The sequence below is a fragment of the Chiloscyllium punctatum genome, chromosome 1 (assembly GCF_047496795.1).
Source record: "Chiloscyllium punctatum isolate Juve2018m chromosome 1, sChiPun1.3, whole genome shotgun sequence".
In the NCBI taxonomy this organism is placed as follows: domain Eukaryota; kingdom Metazoa; phylum Chordata; class Chondrichthyes; order Orectolobiformes; family Hemiscylliidae; genus Chiloscyllium; species Chiloscyllium punctatum.
The window spans coordinates 143,906,899-143,928,439 of NC_092739.1; the positions used below are offsets into that span (position 1 = coordinate 143,906,899).

General features: G+C 41.4%; 1 protein-coding gene across 1 annotated transcript in view; it reads right to left on the bottom strand.

Moving 5' to 3' along the window:
- polr1a (RNA polymerase I subunit A) overlaps window positions 1–21,541 on the bottom strand; it is a 142,766-nt gene that overhangs the window by 98,806 nt on the left and 22,419 nt on the right. The window contains exons 6-12 of the mRNA XM_072576247.1: window positions 20,425–20,543; window positions 13,581–13,667; window positions 12,743–12,851; window positions 12,330–12,504; window positions 5,760–5,933; window positions 4,809–4,931; window positions 2,227–2,454 (exon numbers count right to left, since the gene is read on the bottom strand). Coding sequence (XP_072432348.1) covers window positions 2,227–2,454; window positions 4,809–4,931; window positions 5,760–5,933; window positions 12,330–12,504; window positions 12,743–12,851; window positions 13,581–13,667; window positions 20,425–20,543 — 1,015 coding nt within the window. The remainder of the gene's footprint in view (window positions 1–2,226; window positions 2,455–4,808; window positions 4,932–5,759; window positions 5,934–12,329; window positions 12,505–12,742; window positions 12,852–13,580; window positions 13,668–20,424; window positions 20,544–21,541) is intronic.

Consider the following 21,541-nt stretch of genomic DNA (forward strand, 5'->3'; position numbering starts at 1 on the left):
AATAGGCCTTTTGTTTCAGCAAACTAGAAAATTTAATTGACTTTGATTCCAATTTTGATCATTCTCTCAGTTCACTTGGCCCATTAATGAGACTGCTCTGTTTCAACAACTTCAGGCATCAAAGCTCTGGATTGGTGGTCAAACAAAGTGTATTCTAAGTCCATGATCACCAAAACTACCATGACGATACTTCCTCGCACCTCATTTTTCTGTACTGACTCTGTTCCATTATTCCAGATTCTCCGCTTCGGTTGTTCAGATGTTGCAATCTCCCACACTAGCACTTCTAATAGTCTTCCTTTATCCTTGAATAAAGATTCATGCCATACAGAACTGATCAGGCCCCTAACCATAATTCACAATTCACATATTTCAGCTCTCATCCCATCTCCTCCCTCCTAGAACCATGATGGGGGTGCAACTCACCAGCCTCCATATTTAATGACTGATCTGCTGCCATGTCTATCAGCTGCTGTTTGGTGATTCCACTACACAGATCATCTACTCCCGTCAACATTCTGAAGAGTCCATTCCCTCCTTTGTCAATTCCATAGTCATTCCCAACATCCACTTTCTTTCCTATAGCATTTTTCCATGCAAGAACAGGAGAACCAACATTTGCCCTTTTACCTTCTTTATCCTCACCAAAGGCAGTACCATCAGTTATGAGACTAGGACAGATGAAGGGACAGATGAAGGGACAGATGAAGGGACAGATGAAGGGACAGATGAAGGGACAGATGAAGGGACAGATGAAGGGACAGTTGAAGGGACAGTTGAAGGGACAGTTGAAGGGACAGTTGAAGGGACAGTTGAAGGGACAGTTGAAGGGACAGTTGAAGGGACAGATTGGATGATTTCATAGAATGGTGGAACAGGCTTGAGGAGTGGAATACAGTACCCCTGTTCCTATACAAAAGGAGTTGAATAAAAAAAAACAAACATTTGCTGTACTTAAACTTGTGAAAGCTTCTGCAAGATCAGCCATTCCATCATTTGACACTGCTCAGATTTCCTGCCAGATGCATCCTATCAAGATTATCAGCACTCAGATTTTAGTGTCATAAACTAGACACAATTTATCACCCTATCACAAATTAATCTTTTATCAACATCGATCAAGATAGGCTGCTTAACTGTCAGCAAAATCACTTCTCTACAGTTCTGCCCTTATACAACCTTCATTGAAGGCCTTACTCCACTCCTTTCAAGTGGAGCAGGGATTTATTTGCATTATTTCAACTTAGTACAGCTGCATTTGCTGTTCAAGACATCATCCCTCCTATCTTAAGTGGATCAATCACAGATTAGGTGATCATCTTATGGAACACTGCCATTCAAGTATGAAGCTGAGCTTCCTGTCATCTGCCATATTAATTCTCTACTCTGTTCTCACTTTGAATTTTCTGACTCTGGCCTGCTACAGTGTTCCAGCTCAAGGAACATCACTACACAGCTTTCAACTTCACATTCTACAGCCAACTGACGAAACAGTGAATTCAACAGGTTAATGTCATAGCACAATGGGATAGAGGTTTTTGTTTTTCTCTCTCAGCTTCCCTTTTATCACTTTACGTTTGGACATCAGTTATCCTGCTGATAGAGTGTAAACAAAAGATGTGCCTGCAGGAGGTATGAATGGTAGGATAACTGATGTTTAAATGCAAGGTGATAAGACAGTAATAGAAAAAAAACCTCCATCACATGTTGCTATGACATTAAACTGTTGTATTCACTGTTTATCCAAAAGACTGTAGAATGCCAAGTTGAAAGATGAAGTGATGTTCCTTGAGCTTGCATTGAGCTGGTTTCTTTAATAAAATAGGTCACCAGACTCAAAATATTAATGCTGCTTCTTTCACCACTGAGGCTGTCAAACCTGCTGAGTTCCTCTTTTGGTTCGTTACTCATCTTGATAGCACTCACTTTGGCCAGGCACCAAACTTTTTGTCATTTCAAATCTCCCGCCCTCCACCTCATCACATCTTCCCTTTTGTTCTTCTTCCCTCCCATTTACAAAAGATAGTTCTAATTTTCATCAGTTCTAATGAAAGCTTTGCAATCTGAAATGTACACTTAGTTTTTCTCTCCATAGATACTGCCACACCTGCAGAGTATTGCCAGCATTCTGTCCTTTGATTATGAACTTACTTGAAACCATTTGGCATTCTGTGCAAAATAAATGAGACATTTCTTCAGCTTTAATTGCCAATGGCATCCACTTACAATTTTCATGCCTAAGCTCTGTTCGCCAGTGCTTGGTGTTAACAGTTGTTTGGCAATGGCTTCTCTCTGGGTTGGGTTTGATGCACTCAGAATAGTACGAGACCCATCTTCATTAATTACCATAGAAGCCCCAGGATGTGCATTTGGCCCATTTAATACTGCTTGCCTCAGCTCCTGCACATTCCATGGTGTCACTGGCTGAGGATAGGTTAGCTTTGTAGCAAAAACCTTGTGAGAAAGAAAACACACACACACATATTACATGTCATGCTTTGGCCTTTTCTAGCAGCTCAGTATGCTGCAGTTTAAAAGCTGACTAAAGTCTCTCTATTGCCAGTGTCTCCAGTAACGCTAAGTGTCGAATGAGATTTGGTCCAGCTTCAGTGGGCTATTCATTCGGAACCTTACAAGGTTTGAAAGTGGAAACTTTCAGCAACCTCATTCAGTTGGTTTGAATGCCCAATATGTAAAGTGCTCAATGAACACAATGAAACCACACTGTAGACAAAACTGCTTCAGGATTTAGCATAATCTTCAAAGCTTTCAGTTACTCAGCCACGTCCAAGCATCTACAGGTCTTATAGTCGAAGAAGGAAAAAATAAGGAACTGCAGGTCTTACTTATTTAATTATTTAAGGGAGTCACAACTTAAGTTTGAAATGAAATGCATACAACCTGTCCAGAGTATCTTTTAGTTGAGACATCCATAAAATGCTTGACAATACGTGCTTCAGGCTCACTGCCTTTATTCCTGATGAAGGGCTTTTGCCCGAAACGTCGATTTCGCTGCTCGTTGGATGCTGCCTGAACTGCTGTGCTCTTCCAGCACTACTAATCCAGTATTTGCTTTCCAGCATCTGCAGTTATTGTTTTTACCTCAATATTCTGTATCAGATACTTTTAAGTGAACTAAAATTAACTTCAGTTTTAAAATGTAATTGTTTGGAAGACAAATTTAGCAGCCAATATGCTGCAAGATTACACAAACAATAATGAGATGGAGGACACGTTATTAATGAGTATTGAGAAGATTTGTAGCCCAGGTTGGGGTTCTGGATGTAGGTTTGCTCACTGAGCTGGAAGGTTCATTTTCAGGCGTTTCATCACCATAGTAGGCAACATCTTCAGTGAGCTTCCTGCTTTCTATTTTTATGTTTGGATTTCTTTGGGGCCAGTGATGTCATTTCCTGTGGTGATGTAATTTCCTGTTCTTTTTCTCAGGTAAATGGGATCCAAGTCAATGTGTTTGTTGATAGAGTTCCGGTTGGAATGCCATGCTTCGAGGAATTTTTGGCGTGTCTCTGTTTGGCTTGTCCTAGGATGGATGTGTTGTCCCAGTCAAAGTGGTGTCCTTCCTTATCTGTATGTAAGGATACTAGTGAGAGTAGGTCAGGTCTTTTTGTGGCCAGTTGATGTTCATGTGTCCTGGTGGCTAGTTTTCTGCCTGTTTGTCCAATGTAGTATTTGTTACAGTTCTTGCACAGCATTTTGTAAATGACATTAGTTTTGCTTGTTGGACCCCATTTACTACCTCCTGACAAAAATAATAGGAAAGGACATCACCACAGGAAATGACATTACCAACCCAAAGAAACCCAAGCATATAAATAGAAAGCAGGAATCATCGGCAGTGCTTCATCTAGAGGCTCACTGCAGATGTTACCTGGTATGGTGACAAAACATCTGAAAAATGAACCTTCCAGCTCAGCGAGCAAACCTACATCCACAAGTTGTTAATGTTGAACAGGGAATTCGCCACCTCTCACCTCCACAATTCGCATACTTCTACATCCATCTGTGCAACCTGATGAGGCTTTAGTTAAACATCACATCGGGAAGACACCAAGTCTAGCTCAATATGACCTGAGGAAGTGATTCATTGGATCTCTGTTGCTTCAAGTTTTTAAGAAAGGCCTGAATATCAGAACAAAGGGTTTCCTTGCACTCATTACCCCGTCCTTCTAGATGGTGACATTATGAGTTTGAGAGATGCTGCACAAGCAACTTTGGTGGTGGTGAAGGCAGGAAAGCATGAAGTAAAGACACAAATTTAATCCAGCAAAAAGTAAATTTCAAAGTAATTTAAACAAATCTTCAAGGACATTTAATACTTTGTGAATTATCTGATGAGGTAAGCAGAAAAACAAAGCCTACAGACTTTCAAAATGCAGCGACATGCTGTTTGGAAGAGCAAACTATCAGAGAACCAAGTTTCAACGGATAGAATAGACTCATGTTGTTCTGTATATAATCTATGACCAGTTTATAGTTCTACTACAAGAGATTAAGCTGTTGGGACTGTTGTTTCTCCTTTCATTTATTTTACTTGAGCCATTGAGCAATATACTGATAGTTACTGAACGAATCAAGATTTATTTTAAATAGATAGATCTTGTTCTAGTACTTTTCATATCACGTTCCACCTGCTTGTCAAGCAAACCAGAAACTGCAGTCTGGTCAGTCCTATAAAATCCTAATTTTCATTACTTTCCTCACAATTCTTAACCCATAACTAAACCTGTAGCACCATAAAAATATTTACCCCTGCTTACATACCAGGACAGATCTAAAATCAAGATTACCATTGGAATACCAATCTCATTGGTATTGATGTACATGTCAGGGCAGATGACTGAACGAGCTGCATAATCCACACGTTTTCCCATCATGTGTTTGCGGAAGAGACCGTCCTTCTTCTCCAGGATCTATGTTTAAGAAAAGTGTAATCTTTAGAAAGAGGAAATATCACTTCCTACTTGTTCACCTACACAAGACTTGAAGCGTGACCTTGCTTCTAATGTACCCTTCCATTATGAATGGAATATGAAATAAAATTATAAATCTGACTGTGGTTTACTTCACTACTAATCTCACTACCATCTCTAATGAAGCTAAATGTAGTTCTGGTGCTTTTGGTATTCAACCCAACCTGCATATTTCAGTATAACCCTGGACAATGCTGTACCAACACGTGCAATAGGACAGCTGGCTGGATCCTGTCATTACCTAATGTTCATGCTGAGGTTGTCAAGGCAACATCTCAGCCAAAGAGAACTGTTAATCAACACCACTTACCTGAGCAATCAGCACCCTTTCCCCGTAAACAAATTGTTGGGATTGTTTGAAATTTGGAATTAATGTGTTTTTCTAATGGGTGAAGACAGTTTACAACATGTTTCTCTTTTCAATTTATGTTCAATATTACCAAACCACCATTCGTAATTCTTCACCCAGATGCTCTTCCAACTTATCTTTCATCTGAAGCTGTCAACCTACTGATTTCCATGAAATGATTTGGTAACCTTTACATTTCTTCCTGCTACAATGATCAATTTTAAAAACTACAACAATGAATTGTTCAGGTAGCTTCAGTCACCAACATGCTGCCTCAAGCAATATATCTATTGACAGAAGATTTTCTAATTCAATATTTGTTAAAAATGTAATGCCATTTTTTTTGGTACTAGCAATTCAAATAATGGAATAAATTATAGCAAAGTAGAATGCAATCATTGTTTACATCTTCTGCATACCTGACGGACACCCGGAAACTTGTCTGTAATCAGCTTGTCCATATCACTGTCAAAAACAATGTTGACATGGCTTTGAAGGTGTATCCAGGAACTGTAGAGTTTATCTGTCAATGTCTGTCCAGGAATACCAGCTAAAAAGGCAAAGTCCATCCTGGTTGGTGTCTTGTCTTCTGGCTGAAAGTTCAATAAGCGGCGTTTATTGTGAAGTCTGCACTTCTCTTAAAGAAGATAATCACCTTGACGTTTTTCTCTGTTTCTCACCCTACAGTTGCTGCCAGACATGCTATTTTAATTTCAGATTTTCTACATCCACAGATTTTTATAAAAAATCTTTTGTACTGTTGTTTCTCTTCTGTGCACATGTGCTTCTTTGTCTGTCAGCCTCTCCTTCACCTTGTCGGAATGGCCATTATTTTTTGAGTTTTGACAGTGAGGTTTAACCAATGTTCAGATTGTGAGCAATAATACATCAGAACTTACATCCTCACTTGATGATCAAGCAACACATACTACAGACAGGGATCAGTGAATGCAGATCAAGGGCCAGAACACTAATTGATTTGCTGTTTCCTTGCAACAGACACAGAAACCAACTGCCACTAACTTCTAATTAGCTGTCTCATTCACTGAGATCAGCTATCAGCCATATCAGAAAGAGATAGTCATAGACAAGAGAGGCAGGACAGGGCAAAAGTGAGGACTGCAAATGCTGGACACCAGAGTTTTGATTAGAATGGTGCTGGAAAAGCACAGCAGATCAGGCAGCATTAGAGGAGCAGGAAAATCGACGTTTCGGGCAATGAAGGGCTTTTGCCCGAAATGTCGATTTTCTCGTTCTTCGGATGCTGCCTGACCGGCGGTGCTTTTCCAGCACCACTCTAATCTAAAAAGGGAGTCAGGACAATCTTTCAAATCTACAAACATAAATAAGAGTAGGACATCGGCCCCCTCGAACCTGCTTTGCCATTTAATAAAATAATGGCTGACAAGCTTGTGACCTCAAACTTGCAATCCTTGAAGATAATACATGACTATAATGCTAGTGAAGAATCTACTCCCTTCCTTAAAAATATTCAGTGTCCTTGTCTCCATTGGTATCTAGGGAAGAGAGTTCCAAAGACTCAATGCTCAAAAACAAACCTCCTCCTCATCTCTGCTTTTACAGGACGAACCCTTAGTTCTAGTCTCTCACACAGGGCGAGACTATTGTTTCAGCATCTACCCTCTCATGACATTTTGTTTCAATAAGATTACATCTCATGCTTCTAAATACAGAAATTAAACGCAGGAGTACACTATTCAGCCCTTCAGGTCTGCTCTGCTACTTGTTATGATCATAGCTGATCACCCATCTTAATAGCCTGTTCCTGCTATTCCTCCCTTGCCTTTGATCTACTTAGCCCCAAGTTGAAGTCGTGGTTCACATTGGCACCAACGACATAGGTAGGAGGGGGGCTGAGGATGTTAGGCAGGCTATCAGGGAGCTAGGTTGGAAGCTCAGAGTTAGAACAAACAGAGTTGTTGTCTCTGGTTTGTTACCCGTGCCACGTGACATAGAGTCAAGGAATAGGGAGAGGGAACAGTTAAATGCGTGGCTACAGGGATGGTGCAGGAGGGAGGGATTCCAGTTTCTGGATAACTGGGGTTCTTTCTGGGGAAGGTGGGACCTCTATAAACAGGATGGTCTACACCTGAACCTGAGGGGCACCAGTATCCTTGGGGGGAGGTTTGCTAGTGCTCTTGGCAGGAGGGGGGGGGGGGGTTTAAACTAATTTTACAGGGGCATGGGAACCTAGACTGTAGCTTTAGGGTGCAGGACCTGGAGTGTAGGGAGGTTAGGAACATGGCATCAATCTCAAAGGAGGGTGCCTGTAAACAGGAAAGTGGCTTGAAATGCAAGAAGTATACGAAATAAGGTAGGTGAACTTACAAGCTACCTGGTTGCAACTTGGTACCTAGGATTTCAATGTTGTGGCTATTATGGAGACATGGGTAGAACATGGACAGGATTGGCTGTTGCAGGTTCCAGGGTTTAAATGTTTTAGTAGGGTCAGAGGTGGGGGTAAAAGAGGGGGAGTGTGGCATTGCTTGTCAAAGATAGTATTACAGTGGTGGAAAGGACGATGGAGAAGACTCGCCATCTGAGGTAGTTTGGGCTGAGGTTAGGAATAGGAAAGGTGAGGTCACCCTCTTGGGAGTTTTCTACAGGCCTCCTAATAGTCCGAGAGACATAGAAGAAAGGATTGCAAGGATGATTCAGGAGAAGTGAAAGTAATAGGGTGATTGTTATGGGGGACTTTAACTTTCCTGATATTGACTGGGAAAGCTATAGCTCGAGTTCGTTAGATGGATCGGTGTTTGTCCAATGTGTGCAGGAGGGTTTCCTGACACAATATGTAGACAGGCCAACAAGAGGTGAGGCCATACTGGATTTGGTTCTGGGTAACAAACCAGGCCAGGTGTTAGAATTGGAGGTAGGTGAGCACTTTGGGGACAGTGACCACAATTCGGTGACTTTTACTCTAGTGATGGAGAGGGATAAGTGTGCACTGCAGGGCAAGAGTTATAGCTGGGGGCAGGGAAATTATGATGCAGTGAGGCAAGATTTAGGATGCGTGGCTTGGAAAAGTAGGCTTCAAGGGAAGGGTGCAATTGATATGTGGAGTTTGTTCAAGGAGCAACTATTGAGTGTCCTTGATAAGTATGTACCTGTCAGGCAGGGAGGAAAGGGTCGTGTGAGGGAGCCGTGGTTTAATAAGGAATTGGAATCCCTTGTTAAGGGAAGAGGGCGGCCTATGTAAAGATGAGGCGTGAAGGTTCAATTGGGACGATTGAGTGTTATAAGGTAGCCCGGAAGGACCTGAAGAGAGAGCTAAGAGCAGCAAGGAGGGGACATGAAAAGTCCTTAGTTGGTAGGATTAGGGAAAACCCAAAAGGCTTTCTATAGGTATGTCAGGAATAAAAGAATGACTAGGGTAGGAATAGGTGCAGTCAAGGATAGTAGTGGGAAGTTGCGTGTGGAGGCTGAAGAGATTGGGGAGACACTGAATGAATACTTTTCGTCAGTATTTATTCAGGAACAGGACATTGTTGCCGATGGGAATACTGAGTCACAATTAATTAGAATAGACGGCTTTGAGGTATGTAGGGAAGAGGTGTTGGAAATTCTGGAAAGGGTGAAAATAGATAAGTCCCCTGGGCCTGATGGCATTTATCCTAGGATTCTCTGGGAAGCAAGGGAGGAGATTGCAGAGCCATTGGCCTTGATTTTTATGTCCTTGTTGTCTACAGGAATAGTGCCAGAAGACTGGAGGATTGCAAATGTGGTTCCCTTGTTCAAGAAGGGGAGTAGGGATAACCCGACTAACTATAGGCCGGTGAGCCTCACTTCTGTTGTGGGCAAAGTCTTAGAGAGAATTCTAAGGGATAGGATTTATGAACATCTGGATAGGAATAATGTGATCAAGGATAGTCAGCATGATTTTGTGAAGGACAGATCGTGCCTCACAAACCTTATTGAATTCTTTGAGAAGGTGACTAAGGAGGTGGATGAGGGTAAAGCGGTAGATGTGGTGTATATGGATTTTAGTAAGGCGTTTGATAAGGTTCCCCATGGTAGGCTACTGCAAAAAATACGTAGGTATGGCATTGAGGGTGAGTTGGAGGTTTGGATTAGGAATTGGCTGGCTGGAAGAAGACAGAGGGTAGTAGTTGATGTTAAAGGTTCATCTTGGAGTGCAGTTACTAGCGGTGTTCTGCAAGGATCTGTTTTGGGACCATTGCTGTTTGTCATTTTTATAAATGACCTGGAAGAGGGGCTAGAAGGTTGGGTGAGCAAGATTGCAGATGATACGAAAGCCGGTGGAGTTGTTGACAGTGAGGAAGGATGTGGCAGGTTACGGCGGGATATAGATAAGCTGCAGAGCTGGGCAGAAAGGTGGCAAATGGAGTTCAATGTGGGTAAGTGTGAGGTGATCCACTTTGGTATGAGTAACAAACAGATGGGGTACTGAGCTAATGGTCGGATACTTGGTAGTGTGGAAGAGCAGAGGGATCTTGGTGTCCATCTACACAGATCTCTGAAAGTTGCCACCCAGGTAAATAGTGAGGTGAAGAAGGCATATGGCGTACTGGCTTTTATTGGTAGAGGAATTGAGTTCCGGAGTCCTGAGGTCATGTTGCAGTTGTATAAGACTCTGGTGCGGCCGCATCTGGAGTATTGTGTGCAGTTTTGGTCGCCATACTATAGGAAGGATGTGGAGGCACTGGAACAGGTGCAGAAGAGGTTTACCAGGATGTTGTCTGGTATGGTAGGAAGATCGTATGAAGAAAGGCTGAGGCACTTGGGGCTGTTTTCATTGGAGAAAAGAAGGTTTAGGGGTGACTTGATAGAGGTGTACAAGATGATTAGGGGTTTAGATAGGGTTGACCATGAGAACCTTTTTCCACGTATGGAGTCAGCTATTACGAGGGGGCATAGCTTTAAATTAAGGGGTGGTAGGTATAGGAGAGATGTTAGGGGTAGATTCTTTTCTCAGCGAGTTGAGTATTCATGGAATGCCCTGCCAGTAGCAGTGGTGGACTCTCCCTCTTTATGGGCATTTAAACGGGCATTGGATAGGCATATGGAGGATAGTGGGCTAGTGTAGGTTAGGTGGACTTGGATCGGCGCAACATCGAGGGCCAAAGGGCCAGTACTGCACTGCATTTTTCTATGTTCTATATCCAACTCCTTTTTGAAATTATACAATATTTTAGCCTTGGGTATTTTCTGGGTAGCAAATTCCACTGGCTCACCACTGTCTGGATGAAGAAATTACTCATCTCTGTCCTAAAAGATTTATTCCATATCGTTGGACTGCAACCAATTTGATACAGGTCCACCTTGTCCAATGTTTCTTCACAAGATAGCCAGGATGAAAGTTATCAGTCAAGTCAACTTTCCCTGAACTGCTTCTCATGCATTCATATCCTTTCTTAAATAAGGAGACTAAAACTGTATATATTACTCCAGATATTAGCCTCTTAACCTTTTCTATACAACTGCAGAAAAATATTCCTACTTTTCCATTTCCTTGCAATAAATAATAACATTTCATTTGCTTTTCTAACTATTTGCACCTGAATACAGGATTCATGATTTGTGATTTATGTTAATAGGACATCTCTGTTAATCATTTCTTTCAGTCTCTCGCTACTTAACTAAAATGCAGTTTTTCTATTCTTCCTGCCAAAGTGGATTGCTTGCTTTTTCCCACATTATACTCCATCGGTCAAATTTTGCCCATCACTGAACCGATCATAAAATCATGAGTAGCATGGATAGGGGAAATAGATAAGGCCTTTTCCCTGGGGTGGGGGAGCCTAGAAATAGAGGGCATAGGTATAGGGTGAGAGGGGAAAAGTTTAAAAGGGACCTAAGGGGCAACTTTTTTCATACAGAGGGTGATGCCTGTATGGAATGAGCCGCCAGAGCAAGTGGTAGAGGCTGGTACAATTATACTATTTACAACTACTGGATAGATATATGAATAGGAAGGGTTTAGAGGGATATGGCCCAAGTGCTGGTAAATAGGACTAGATTAGGTTAAGATATGCGGTTGGCATGGACGAGTTGGACTCGAGGGTCTGTTGCTGTGCTGTACAGCTCTATGATTCTGTAATTCTATCGACACTCCTCTACTCGTGTCCATTACTTTCCTACCTATTTTTGTACTATTAGTAAATTCAACCCATTCATCCAAGCCAATTATGTAGACGGTAAATAAATTAAGGTTCCAGCACCCATCTCTGCGGCACAACATTTGTTGCATCCTGTCAGCCCAAAAACGATCACTTGTTCCCACCTTCTGCTTTCTTTTCACCAATCAATCCTTTATTCATCTCATATGTTACCCTGCACAGCAGCTTTCATCATGACTGCCAGAAAGCATATTGATCCATAAGGGAAAGTTATCCCTAGTTTACCAAAATTATTCTTTCATAAATAAATTCTTGCCAACAGTGAACAGAAAGTGTTCACTCCTAGGTAATGCTTTCTTTCTGAAATTGTGTATGAGCTTCAGCATGAGAAAGGGTCAAAATTAGGCAGAAAATAGCTGAAGCTAAAGTTTATTTGAAAACGTAACTAGCACAATGATAAAAGGAGAGCCTGGAAACGTGACTTACTTGGATTTCCAAAAGGCATTTGATAAGGTACCATACAAAAAGGTTAACTTCAAGATAACGATCATGGATAGAAGTCTGTTTACACACAAGAAGCAGAATGCAGAGATGACCGGAACATTACCAAGTTGCTCAGTTGTTCCTTTCACAGGATGAGTGTGTCACTGGCAAGGTCAGCATTTGTTGACTGTTTCCAGCAAACTGACTTGCTCAGTCATGTCAAGGGCAGTTAGGAGTCAATAAAAGTTGCTGTGGGTCTGGACTTAGATTTAAACCAGGTAAGCATGGCACATTGCTTTCCCAAATGCAGTGTGAAGTAGCCATACAGCTACATTTAAACTGGATTTTGTTAGTTAACAGCAGTTAGCTTGCAGTTATTTCAAACAAACATAAAAAATATCTTACAACAGGTATCGCTGATATCTCCTCTGTGTAAATGGATTGCACTGTCTTGATTTGCTCCTGTGCCATTAGAGCCAGAAGCTTGTGTATCACTTGAACATCTTTCATCACAGCTTGTAGATTAACCGTTTGACCATTGGTGAACATCTGGTCTCCCAGTCGATTGACTGGACGAAATCTATTGATTGCAAAAACAAAAGATGATGTGCCACAGAAACATAAATCATTCTGAAAATCTTTTGAAGTATTTCAGACCTATTGTACCGGAAAAGTTACTCTTCCCCACAAAGAACTCGGAGAACTGTGACTTGCAACAAATGTATGTTTTTTAAAATGTGAAAATGTTTAACAAAATTACCATTTTGATACTATATTGCCATTTGCCAGGACAAGTTGACTTTTTAACGCAGTTTTACCTGGAAGGAGGTACAACAAGTACATCCAGAAAAAACATGTCAAGATTCCAGCTGGACTCTGTATTCTCATGTATTCTCAAGCCAGGAAATAGATATTTCAGGAAGAAGCCTAACAGAAAAAATAGATTGGTTATAGTGAAGGACAAGGATACAGACTTTGCATATAGCATTATTTCCTGAGCCTTTCTTAGCATGTGGATCAGAGATTGTCAAAGATTTAGAGTAAAAGTGCTTTCAAATTTAATTCACACTGATCTATCAGTCATGATTGAATGGCAGAGCAGCCTAATTTCTACTTCTATGGTCTTAGAACAAACACAGCAATACTAAGCCAGGCCATTGCCATTACACTTAAACACAGACTGAAGTTTAACACTAGTAAAAATCCAATAACGGAAACTATAACGGCATGGGTTAAATGAAAATGCAACGCTCATGATTAAAGACGCAACAGTGTGAAGCTCAACGATCATGGAGGACTTGATGTGGACACTCCATGACCACAGGTCATAAATGGATGCATGCCCAAGTCAGCTGTACAATAAGGAGATCAGCTATGGATTGCCAGCACAACCGCTTCTCCTTAATACTGAATAATTATTACCTCTACTCAAAAGCAAAGGCTACAAACACTGAGCATTTGTAAATGGATGACAGGCTTGTAAATGGATCTCAAAGTCAAATTTCACAAACAAAAATACGTATTTATGGTTTAATAGGAACTGCCCACCTCCTGCAAGTTTGCCAAGCATCCTTTTGAGCATAATTAAATTGTCTCTACCACCCTCTCCTGAAACTATCATTCGTCCCCCTAAAGGCAGACACATAAACCATTTACCATCATTTTTCCACAGTGCCAACATGTGGTCTCTTGCAGTAGTGGGAGTCAGAAATCCTCGTTTTCCTAACAGCAAATCATCAAGACCTTGTCCAAAAGATAGAAAATAAAAGATAAATACTAGTCTCAAGTCATGATTAAAAAAATTAGAACTTGCATTTATAAACATTTTCAATGTATTGCAAATGACATTAGAATTCATTAATCACTTTCAGTCTACCATCTGTTATGTATGAAAACTTGACAAACATATACACCACAAGGCCTCACAAATAACAGCGCAATAAATTACCAGTTCGTCCACACAGAGGAAGTAAGGACTGCAGATGCTGGAGATCAAAGTCAAAATGTGTGGCACTTGAAAAGCACAGTAGGTCAGGACGCATCCAAGGAGCAAGAGAGTCGACGTTTTGGGCATTCATCACATTCCTAATGAAAGGCTTACGCCCAAAACGTTGACTCTCCTGCTCCTCCGATGCTAACTTTTCCAGTGTCACACTTTTGGACAGTTAATCCACACTCACCTGTTCAAATCACAGCCAGAGCATTAGAACACTAGCAATGGCTTTTTTTCTTCAATTCAAAATCCCTTCTCAGCCTCAACACAACATTTTCAAGTCACATAACATCACTCACTACATGTCCAGAGCTACCCATTCTGCTGACATCTCATAAGTACCCCCGACCTTCAGCCAATGTCTTTTAACTCCTGGGTTCCATCGAACAAAATTTCATTCCTAAACTCTTCACTTCCCACTCTTACTTTAACAAAACTATGGGATCATATTTTCCAATATTTCATTCAATAGCTTCAAGTCCATTTTTTAGATTACATCTTTGGGAAGTGCTGTAGGAGGTTGCAGTTCATGGCGTTGATTTGTTTTATGGAGTTGGTTGTGGGATGGATGTTGATCAATATACCATGAACCTTTTTACATTCATTCTAAAAGATGGGCATTGATTCAAGAGTTGAAGCCACACCTCCATCAATGCAGCAACCGTTCAGTAGTGCAGTGGAGCACCAGAATTTCAATAAGAACAAAGAGGATGGTGGTGGCATTCTTACTCAAGGGTAGTATTACTGCAGCTGGGATAACATTCGAGGACTCATCCACTGAGGGAGTTTGGGCTGAGGTTAGAAATAGGAAAGGAGAAGTCACCTTGCTGGAGCTTTCTGTCAGCCTATGAATTGTTCCAGGGATGTACAGGAAAGGATAGGAGTGAGAGTAATAGGGTAGTTGTTATCGGGGAGCTTCAACTTCCCCAGTATTGACGAAGTAATATAGTTCAAGGAGATTAGATGGATCAGTTTTTGTTCAATGCATGTAGAAGAGTTTTCTAACACAGTACATAGACAAGCCAACATATTGGATTTGGTACTGTGGAATGAACATGGCAAGGTGTTAGATTTGGAGGCAGGTGAGCACAATTTGGGTATGTTAACAATAGCAATGGGCAGGAATAGGAATATACTGCAGGGAAAGAGGTGTAACTGGGGAAAGGCAATTATGATGTGACTAGGCAAGATTTAGAATCAATAGGGGAAGGAAACTGCAGGGGATGGACACATTTGAAATGTGGAGCTTATTCAAGGTACAACTACTGCAGGTCCTTGATAAGTATCAAGCACGGAGGTAGTTGTCGAGAGAGAGAGAGCCATGGTTTACTAAAGAAGCAGAAGGTCTTATCAAGAGGAAGAAGACTAATGTGAGGATAAGGCGTGAAGGGCTTGAGAATTATAAGTTAGCCAGAAAAGACCTAAAGAGAGGGCTCAGAGCAGCTAGGAGGCAACATGAGAAGTTGTTGGTGGATAGGATAAAGGAAAACCAAGGTATATCAGGAATAAAAGAATGACTAGAGTAAGATTAGGGCCAATCAAAGATAATAGTGGAAAATTGTGTGGAATCTGAGGACATAAGGGAAGCACTCAACAAATACTTTTTGTCAGTTCTGGATGTAGGTTTGCTCGCTGAGCTGGAAGTTTTGTTTTCAGACATTCTGTGACCAAACTAGGTAACGTCTTCAGTGAAACTCCGGATGAAGCACTGGTGGTGTAGCAGCTTTCAATATATATTTTTGGGCTTCCTTGTGTTGGTAATAGAACATAGAACAATACAGCACACAACAGGCCCTTCGTCCCACGATGTTGTGCTGAACATTTGTCCTAGCTTAAGCACCTATCCATCTACCTATCCAATTGCCGCTTAAAGGTCACCAAAGATTCTGACTCTGCCACTCCCACAGGCAACGCATTCCATGCCCCCACCACTCTCTGGGTAAAGAACCTACCCCTGACATCCCCCCATACCTTCCACCCTTCACCTTAAATTTATGTCCCCTTGTAACACTCTGTGGTACCCGGGGAAAAAGTCTCTGACTGTCTACTCTATCTATTCCCCTGATCATCTTATAAACCTCTATCAAGTCACCCCTCATCCTTCACCGTTCCAATGAGAAAAGGCCTAGCACTCCCAACCTATCCTCGTACGACCTATTCTCCATTCCAGGCAACATCCTGGTAAATCTCTTCTGCACCCTCTCCAAAGCTTCCACATCTTTCCTAAAGTGAGACAACCAGAACTGCACACAGTACTCCAAATGTGGCCTTACCAAGGTCCTGTATAGCTGCAACATCACCTCACGACTCTTGAATTCAGTCCCTCTGCTAATGAACACTAATACACCATAGGCCTTCTTACAGGTCTATCCACCTGAGTGGCAACTTTCAAAGGGCTATGAACATAGACCCCAAGATCCCTCTGTTCCTCCACCTTACTAAGAACCCTACCGTTAACCCTGTATTCCACATTCTTATTTGTCCTTCCAAAATGGACAACCACACACTCGACAGGGTTGAACTCCATCTGCCACTCCTCAGCCCAGCTCTGCATCATATCTAAGTCCCTTTGCAGCCGACAACAGCCCTCCTCACTATCCACAACTCCACCAATCTTCGTATTGTCTGCAAATTTACTGACCCACCCTTTGACTCCCTCTTCCAAGTCATTAATAAAAATTACAAACAGCAGACGACCCAGAACTGGTCCCTGTGGAACTCCACTTGTAACTGGGCTCCAGGCTGAATATTTACCACGTACCACCACTCTCTGACTTCGACCGGTTAGCCAGTTCTCTATCCAACTGGCGAAATTTCCCACTATCCCATGCCTCCTGAATTTCCGCATAAACCTACCATGGGGAACCTTATCAAATGCCTTACTAAAATCCATGTACACTACATCCACTGCTCTACCCTCATCCACATGCTTGGTCACCTCCTCAAAGAATTCAATAAGACTTGTAAAGCAAGACCTACCCCTCACAAATCTGTGCTGACTGTCCCTAATCAAGCAGTGTCTTTCCAGATACTCATAAATCCTATCCCTCAGTACCCTTTCCATTACTTTGCCTACCACCGAAGTAAGACTAACTGGCCTGTAATTCCCGGGGTTATCCCTATCCCCTTTTTTGAACAAGGGCACACATTCGCCACTCTCCAGTCCCCAGGTACCACCCCCGTTGACAGTGAAGATGAAAAGATAATTGCCAACGGTACTGCAATTTCCTCTCCTGCTTCCCACATAATTCTAGGATATATCCTGTCAGGCCCGGAGGACTTGTCTATCCTCAAGTTTTTCAAAATGCCCAACACATCTTCCTTCCTAACAAGTATCTCCTCTAGTTTACCAGTCCTTTCCTTCAGTGATGTCATTTCCTGTTATTTTCTCAGGGGGTAGTAAATGGAGTCCAAGTCAAGGTGTTTGTTGACAGAGTTGCGGTTGGAATGCCATGCTTCTCGGAAGTCTCGTACGTGTCATTGTTTGGCTTGTCCTAGAATGGATGTGTTGTCCCAGTCAGTGGGGTCCTTCCTCATCTATATGTAAGGATACTAGTGAGAATGGGTCACATCTTTTTGTGGCTAGTTGATGTTCATATATCCTGGTGACTAGTTTTCTGCCTGTTTGTCCAATGTAGTGTTTGTTACAGTATTTTGCATGGTATTTTGTAAATGATATTAGTTTTGTTTTTTGTCTGTATAGGAGCTTTCAAGTTTACTAGCTGCTGTTTCAGTGTGTTGGTGGGTTTGTGGGCTACCATGATGCCAAGGGGTCTGAGTAATCTGGCAGTCATTCCGAGATGTCTGATGTAGAGGAGAGTGGCTAGGGTTTCTGGACGCATTTTGTCTGCTTGTTTGGGTTTGTTGCTGAGAAATCAGCAGACGGTGTTCATTGGGTACCCATTTTTTTTAATACACTGTATATTTGATTTTCCTCTGCTCTGCATAGTTCCTCTATGCTGCAGTGTGTGGTGGCTCATTGAAATAATGTTCAAATGCAGCTCCGTTTCTGAGCTACAAATCTTCTCAGAACTCGCTAACTTTTCATCAGTATTCATATTGGAAAAGGGCAATGTTAGTGAGAATACGAAGATACAGGCTACTGGATTACATGGGATTGCAGTTGACAACGAGGAGGTTTTAGCAATTTTGGAAGATCTGAAAATAGATAAGACCCTGGGCTGGATGGGATTAATCTTCGGATTCTAAAGGAAACCAGGGAAGAGGATGCAGAGCCTTGGGCTATGATTTTTATGTCATCATTGTTGACAGGAGTAGTGCCAGAAGACTGGGGGATAGCAAATGTTGTTCCCTTGTTTAAGGGGAATCAGGACAACCCTGGTAATTATAGGCCAGCGAGCTTTACATCGGTTGTGGGTAAGGTGTTGGAAAAGAGATAGGATTTATAATCAACTGGAAAGGAATAATTTGATTAGGGATGGTCAACGTGGTTTTGAGAAGGGTAGGTAGTGCCTCACTAACCTTATTGAGTTCTTCAAGAAGGTGACAAAACAGATGGATGAAGGTAAAGCGGTTGATGTGGTGTATATGAACTGACTGGGACAACACATCCATTCTAGGACAAGCCAAACAGTGACACGTACAAACGTTAGTAAGGCGTTTGATAAGGTTCCACACGGTAGGCTATTGCACAAAATACGGAACTTCGGGATTGAAGGTGATTTAGCGGCTTGGCTCAGAAATTGGTTAGCTGAAAGACGACAGAGGGTGGTGGTTGATGGGAAATGTTCATCCTGGAGTTCAATTACCAGTGCTGTACCGAAAGGATCTTTTTGGGGCCACTGCTGTTTATCATTTTTATAAATGATCTGGATTTGGGCGTAGGAGGATGGGTCAGTAAATTTGCAGATGACATGAAGATCAGCAGAGTTGTGGATAGTGCCGAAGGATGTTGTGGGTTACAGAGGGACATAGATAAGATGCAGAGTTGGGCGGAGAACGGGCAAATGGAGTTTAACGTGGAAAAGTGTGAGGTAGCTCACTTCAGAAGAAATAACAGGCAAGAGTACTGAGCTAATGGTAAAATTCTTGGCAGCGTAGATGAGCAGAGATCTCAGTGTCAGGGTGCATAAATCTCTGAAAGTTGCCACCCAGGTTGATAGGGTTATTAAGAAGGCACGTGGTATGTTGCTGTTTATTGGTAGGGGATTGAGTTTCGGAGTCACGGGGTCATGCTTCAGCTGCACAAGACACTGATAAGCCGCACCTGGAGTACTGCATACAGTTCTGGTTACTGCATTTAGAGGAAAGAGTTTGGAAAGGGATCAGAGGAGATTTACCAGGATGTTGCTTGATATGGAAGGAAGGTCTTACGAAGAAAGGCTGAGGGAATGGAGGCTAATTTCGTTGAAAAAGAAGGTGATTGAGGTGACTTAATCGAGACATATAAGATATTCAGAGGGTTAGATATAGTGGACAGTGAGAGCCCTTTTCCTCAGATGATGAAGGCTAACAGGAGGGGACATAGCTTTAAATTGAGGGATGATAGTTTTAGGACAGATATTAGGGGTAGCTTCTTCACTCAGAGTAGTAGGGGCGTGGAATGGTCTGCCTGCAACAGTAATAGATTCTCCAACATTAAGGGCATTGGATAATAATGGAACCGTGTAGGTTAGATGGGCAGATTAATTTCACAGTTTGGCGCAACATAGAAGGCTGAAGGGCCTGAACTGCGCTGTAACATTCTATGTTCTCCATTCTAATTGATCACAAGCTCAGGTCTTGGAATATCAGCTTTGAACTTCCAGTTCAAGAGCAGAGAGTGACAACTAAATGCAATACAATGAAACAAACTAAATAAAATGATTTCTACATTTCTACAGTCTGAAGTTATAGCAGGGATGTCCAAATCGATAATGCTAACTATATTAATACTTATAACAAAAGCAATGGGTGAGCAAAAGACAGAAAGGCAGAACAGAAAAAAAAAGTCATTTAAGCTCCAGTTAAACATTTGTTTCTTTTCTGTTGTATCCCTCAGTGCTATTATTCACAATCAAATGTTTTTTCATATATTTGTCTCCTTGACCATACAAATGGTCACAAATGCACATCAACAAGGAAACAGTAATAAATACAGATAATGCTGAAAAACATAGCAGGTCTGGCAGCATCTGTTGAAAGAGAAACAGTTAGTTTCATGCCAGACCCATTGAGTATTCCCAGCATTTTATTTATAGTTTCCAAAATTTACAGTATTTTGCTTACATGCATCTCCAGAGTTTGGTCAACATATGCCCAACAAAGCAGTACACCTAGCAACCGTCTCCCAGCACGGGTTGGAGAGATACATGCTAGTTGCTGCACATTGCTGATGCAGTAAAACCCAATTTGAACAGCATTCCTACATTATTTCTCATAGGTGTTCTGAAGCATTTGTGAAGTTATTTTTGAAATCTTTGAATATTGCATGGAAAGCACAATTCCCTATCCATGCTCAGCAGTTGTAGAAAGATGTAATGCACAGGTAAGTTTATGCCGATTTACCTCCACTGTCTTCCACAGCCGCAGCTGTATCTTCATTTTCTTTGACTTTCAGAGCAGTTTTGGGATATGTCACAATTAGTTTGCTGTTGTGTTCTTTCCGCACAACTGATTTGCCAGCTCTACAGAGAATGTAAACAAACCATTTTGTCAATCCAGTAGTTCATTATCACCTCAGTCTACTCAGCAAACACAATCAGGAGGATATTTTCCAATTGCAATAAAATTTTTTAAAATGGAAATAGATTTGCTGCAAACAATGAAGTAATCTTGATTTGCATCTTTTGATGTTCAAAATGAATTTTAAAAGGGTACAAGTGACCCCACTTTTCTATTTCTTTACTTACAGTTCTTTCTGGGTTATGTACCCTATTTCCAATAGTGCAGACATATACATTACGTGATGGGATCTCGAATAAAATAGTACATTATCAAAAAATGATTCCCATATTTTCAACTAAGTGTTTGTGGCTCCTTACATCAATGCTTTACACAACCATAATATCTTCTTCCCAAGTGTGGTGCTGTCCATCTCCTGCTGGATTCCTCCTTTTGCGTTCACAATGCTTTCACAACTCCTTTCCATTGATAAGTTACAAAACACCTATCTGCTCTGTCTTGTCCATGACTTGACAGCATTTGCAAGGTTTTCCTAATTCTTAGACACACCTTCCTGCTGCACATCTCCACAACAGCTTCTCCAGAAATGCAAATTTCTTCCATTCATCCCTTTGAAATCCCCAAAACTCAACTCAGCAATACATTGCCTATACAAACTTAAGAGCACATTAAAAAAAACTAAAACCTTATTTTTTTCTGCTTTGAGTTAAATTTCTGTTAAATTACTCCTGAAGTTCTTAGTTAATAGTAACCATTGGTTTCACGTAGAGCGGAATGAACATAGATCACAATCCAGGAAAGATATAAGTAATTACTTGCATGAAAACAAATACATTTCCTATCAGTTCCTAGTAACTCAGTCACAAAAAGCACAAAGATGCAAGCTTTAATATCTTTCTTTGTGTTGAATCTGAACTCATTTGGGGCAACAGAAAAACAGCAATAGTTGAATTTTGCAAACTTGACTGTCAGCATCACATTTCCTACTTGTTGTAGCACA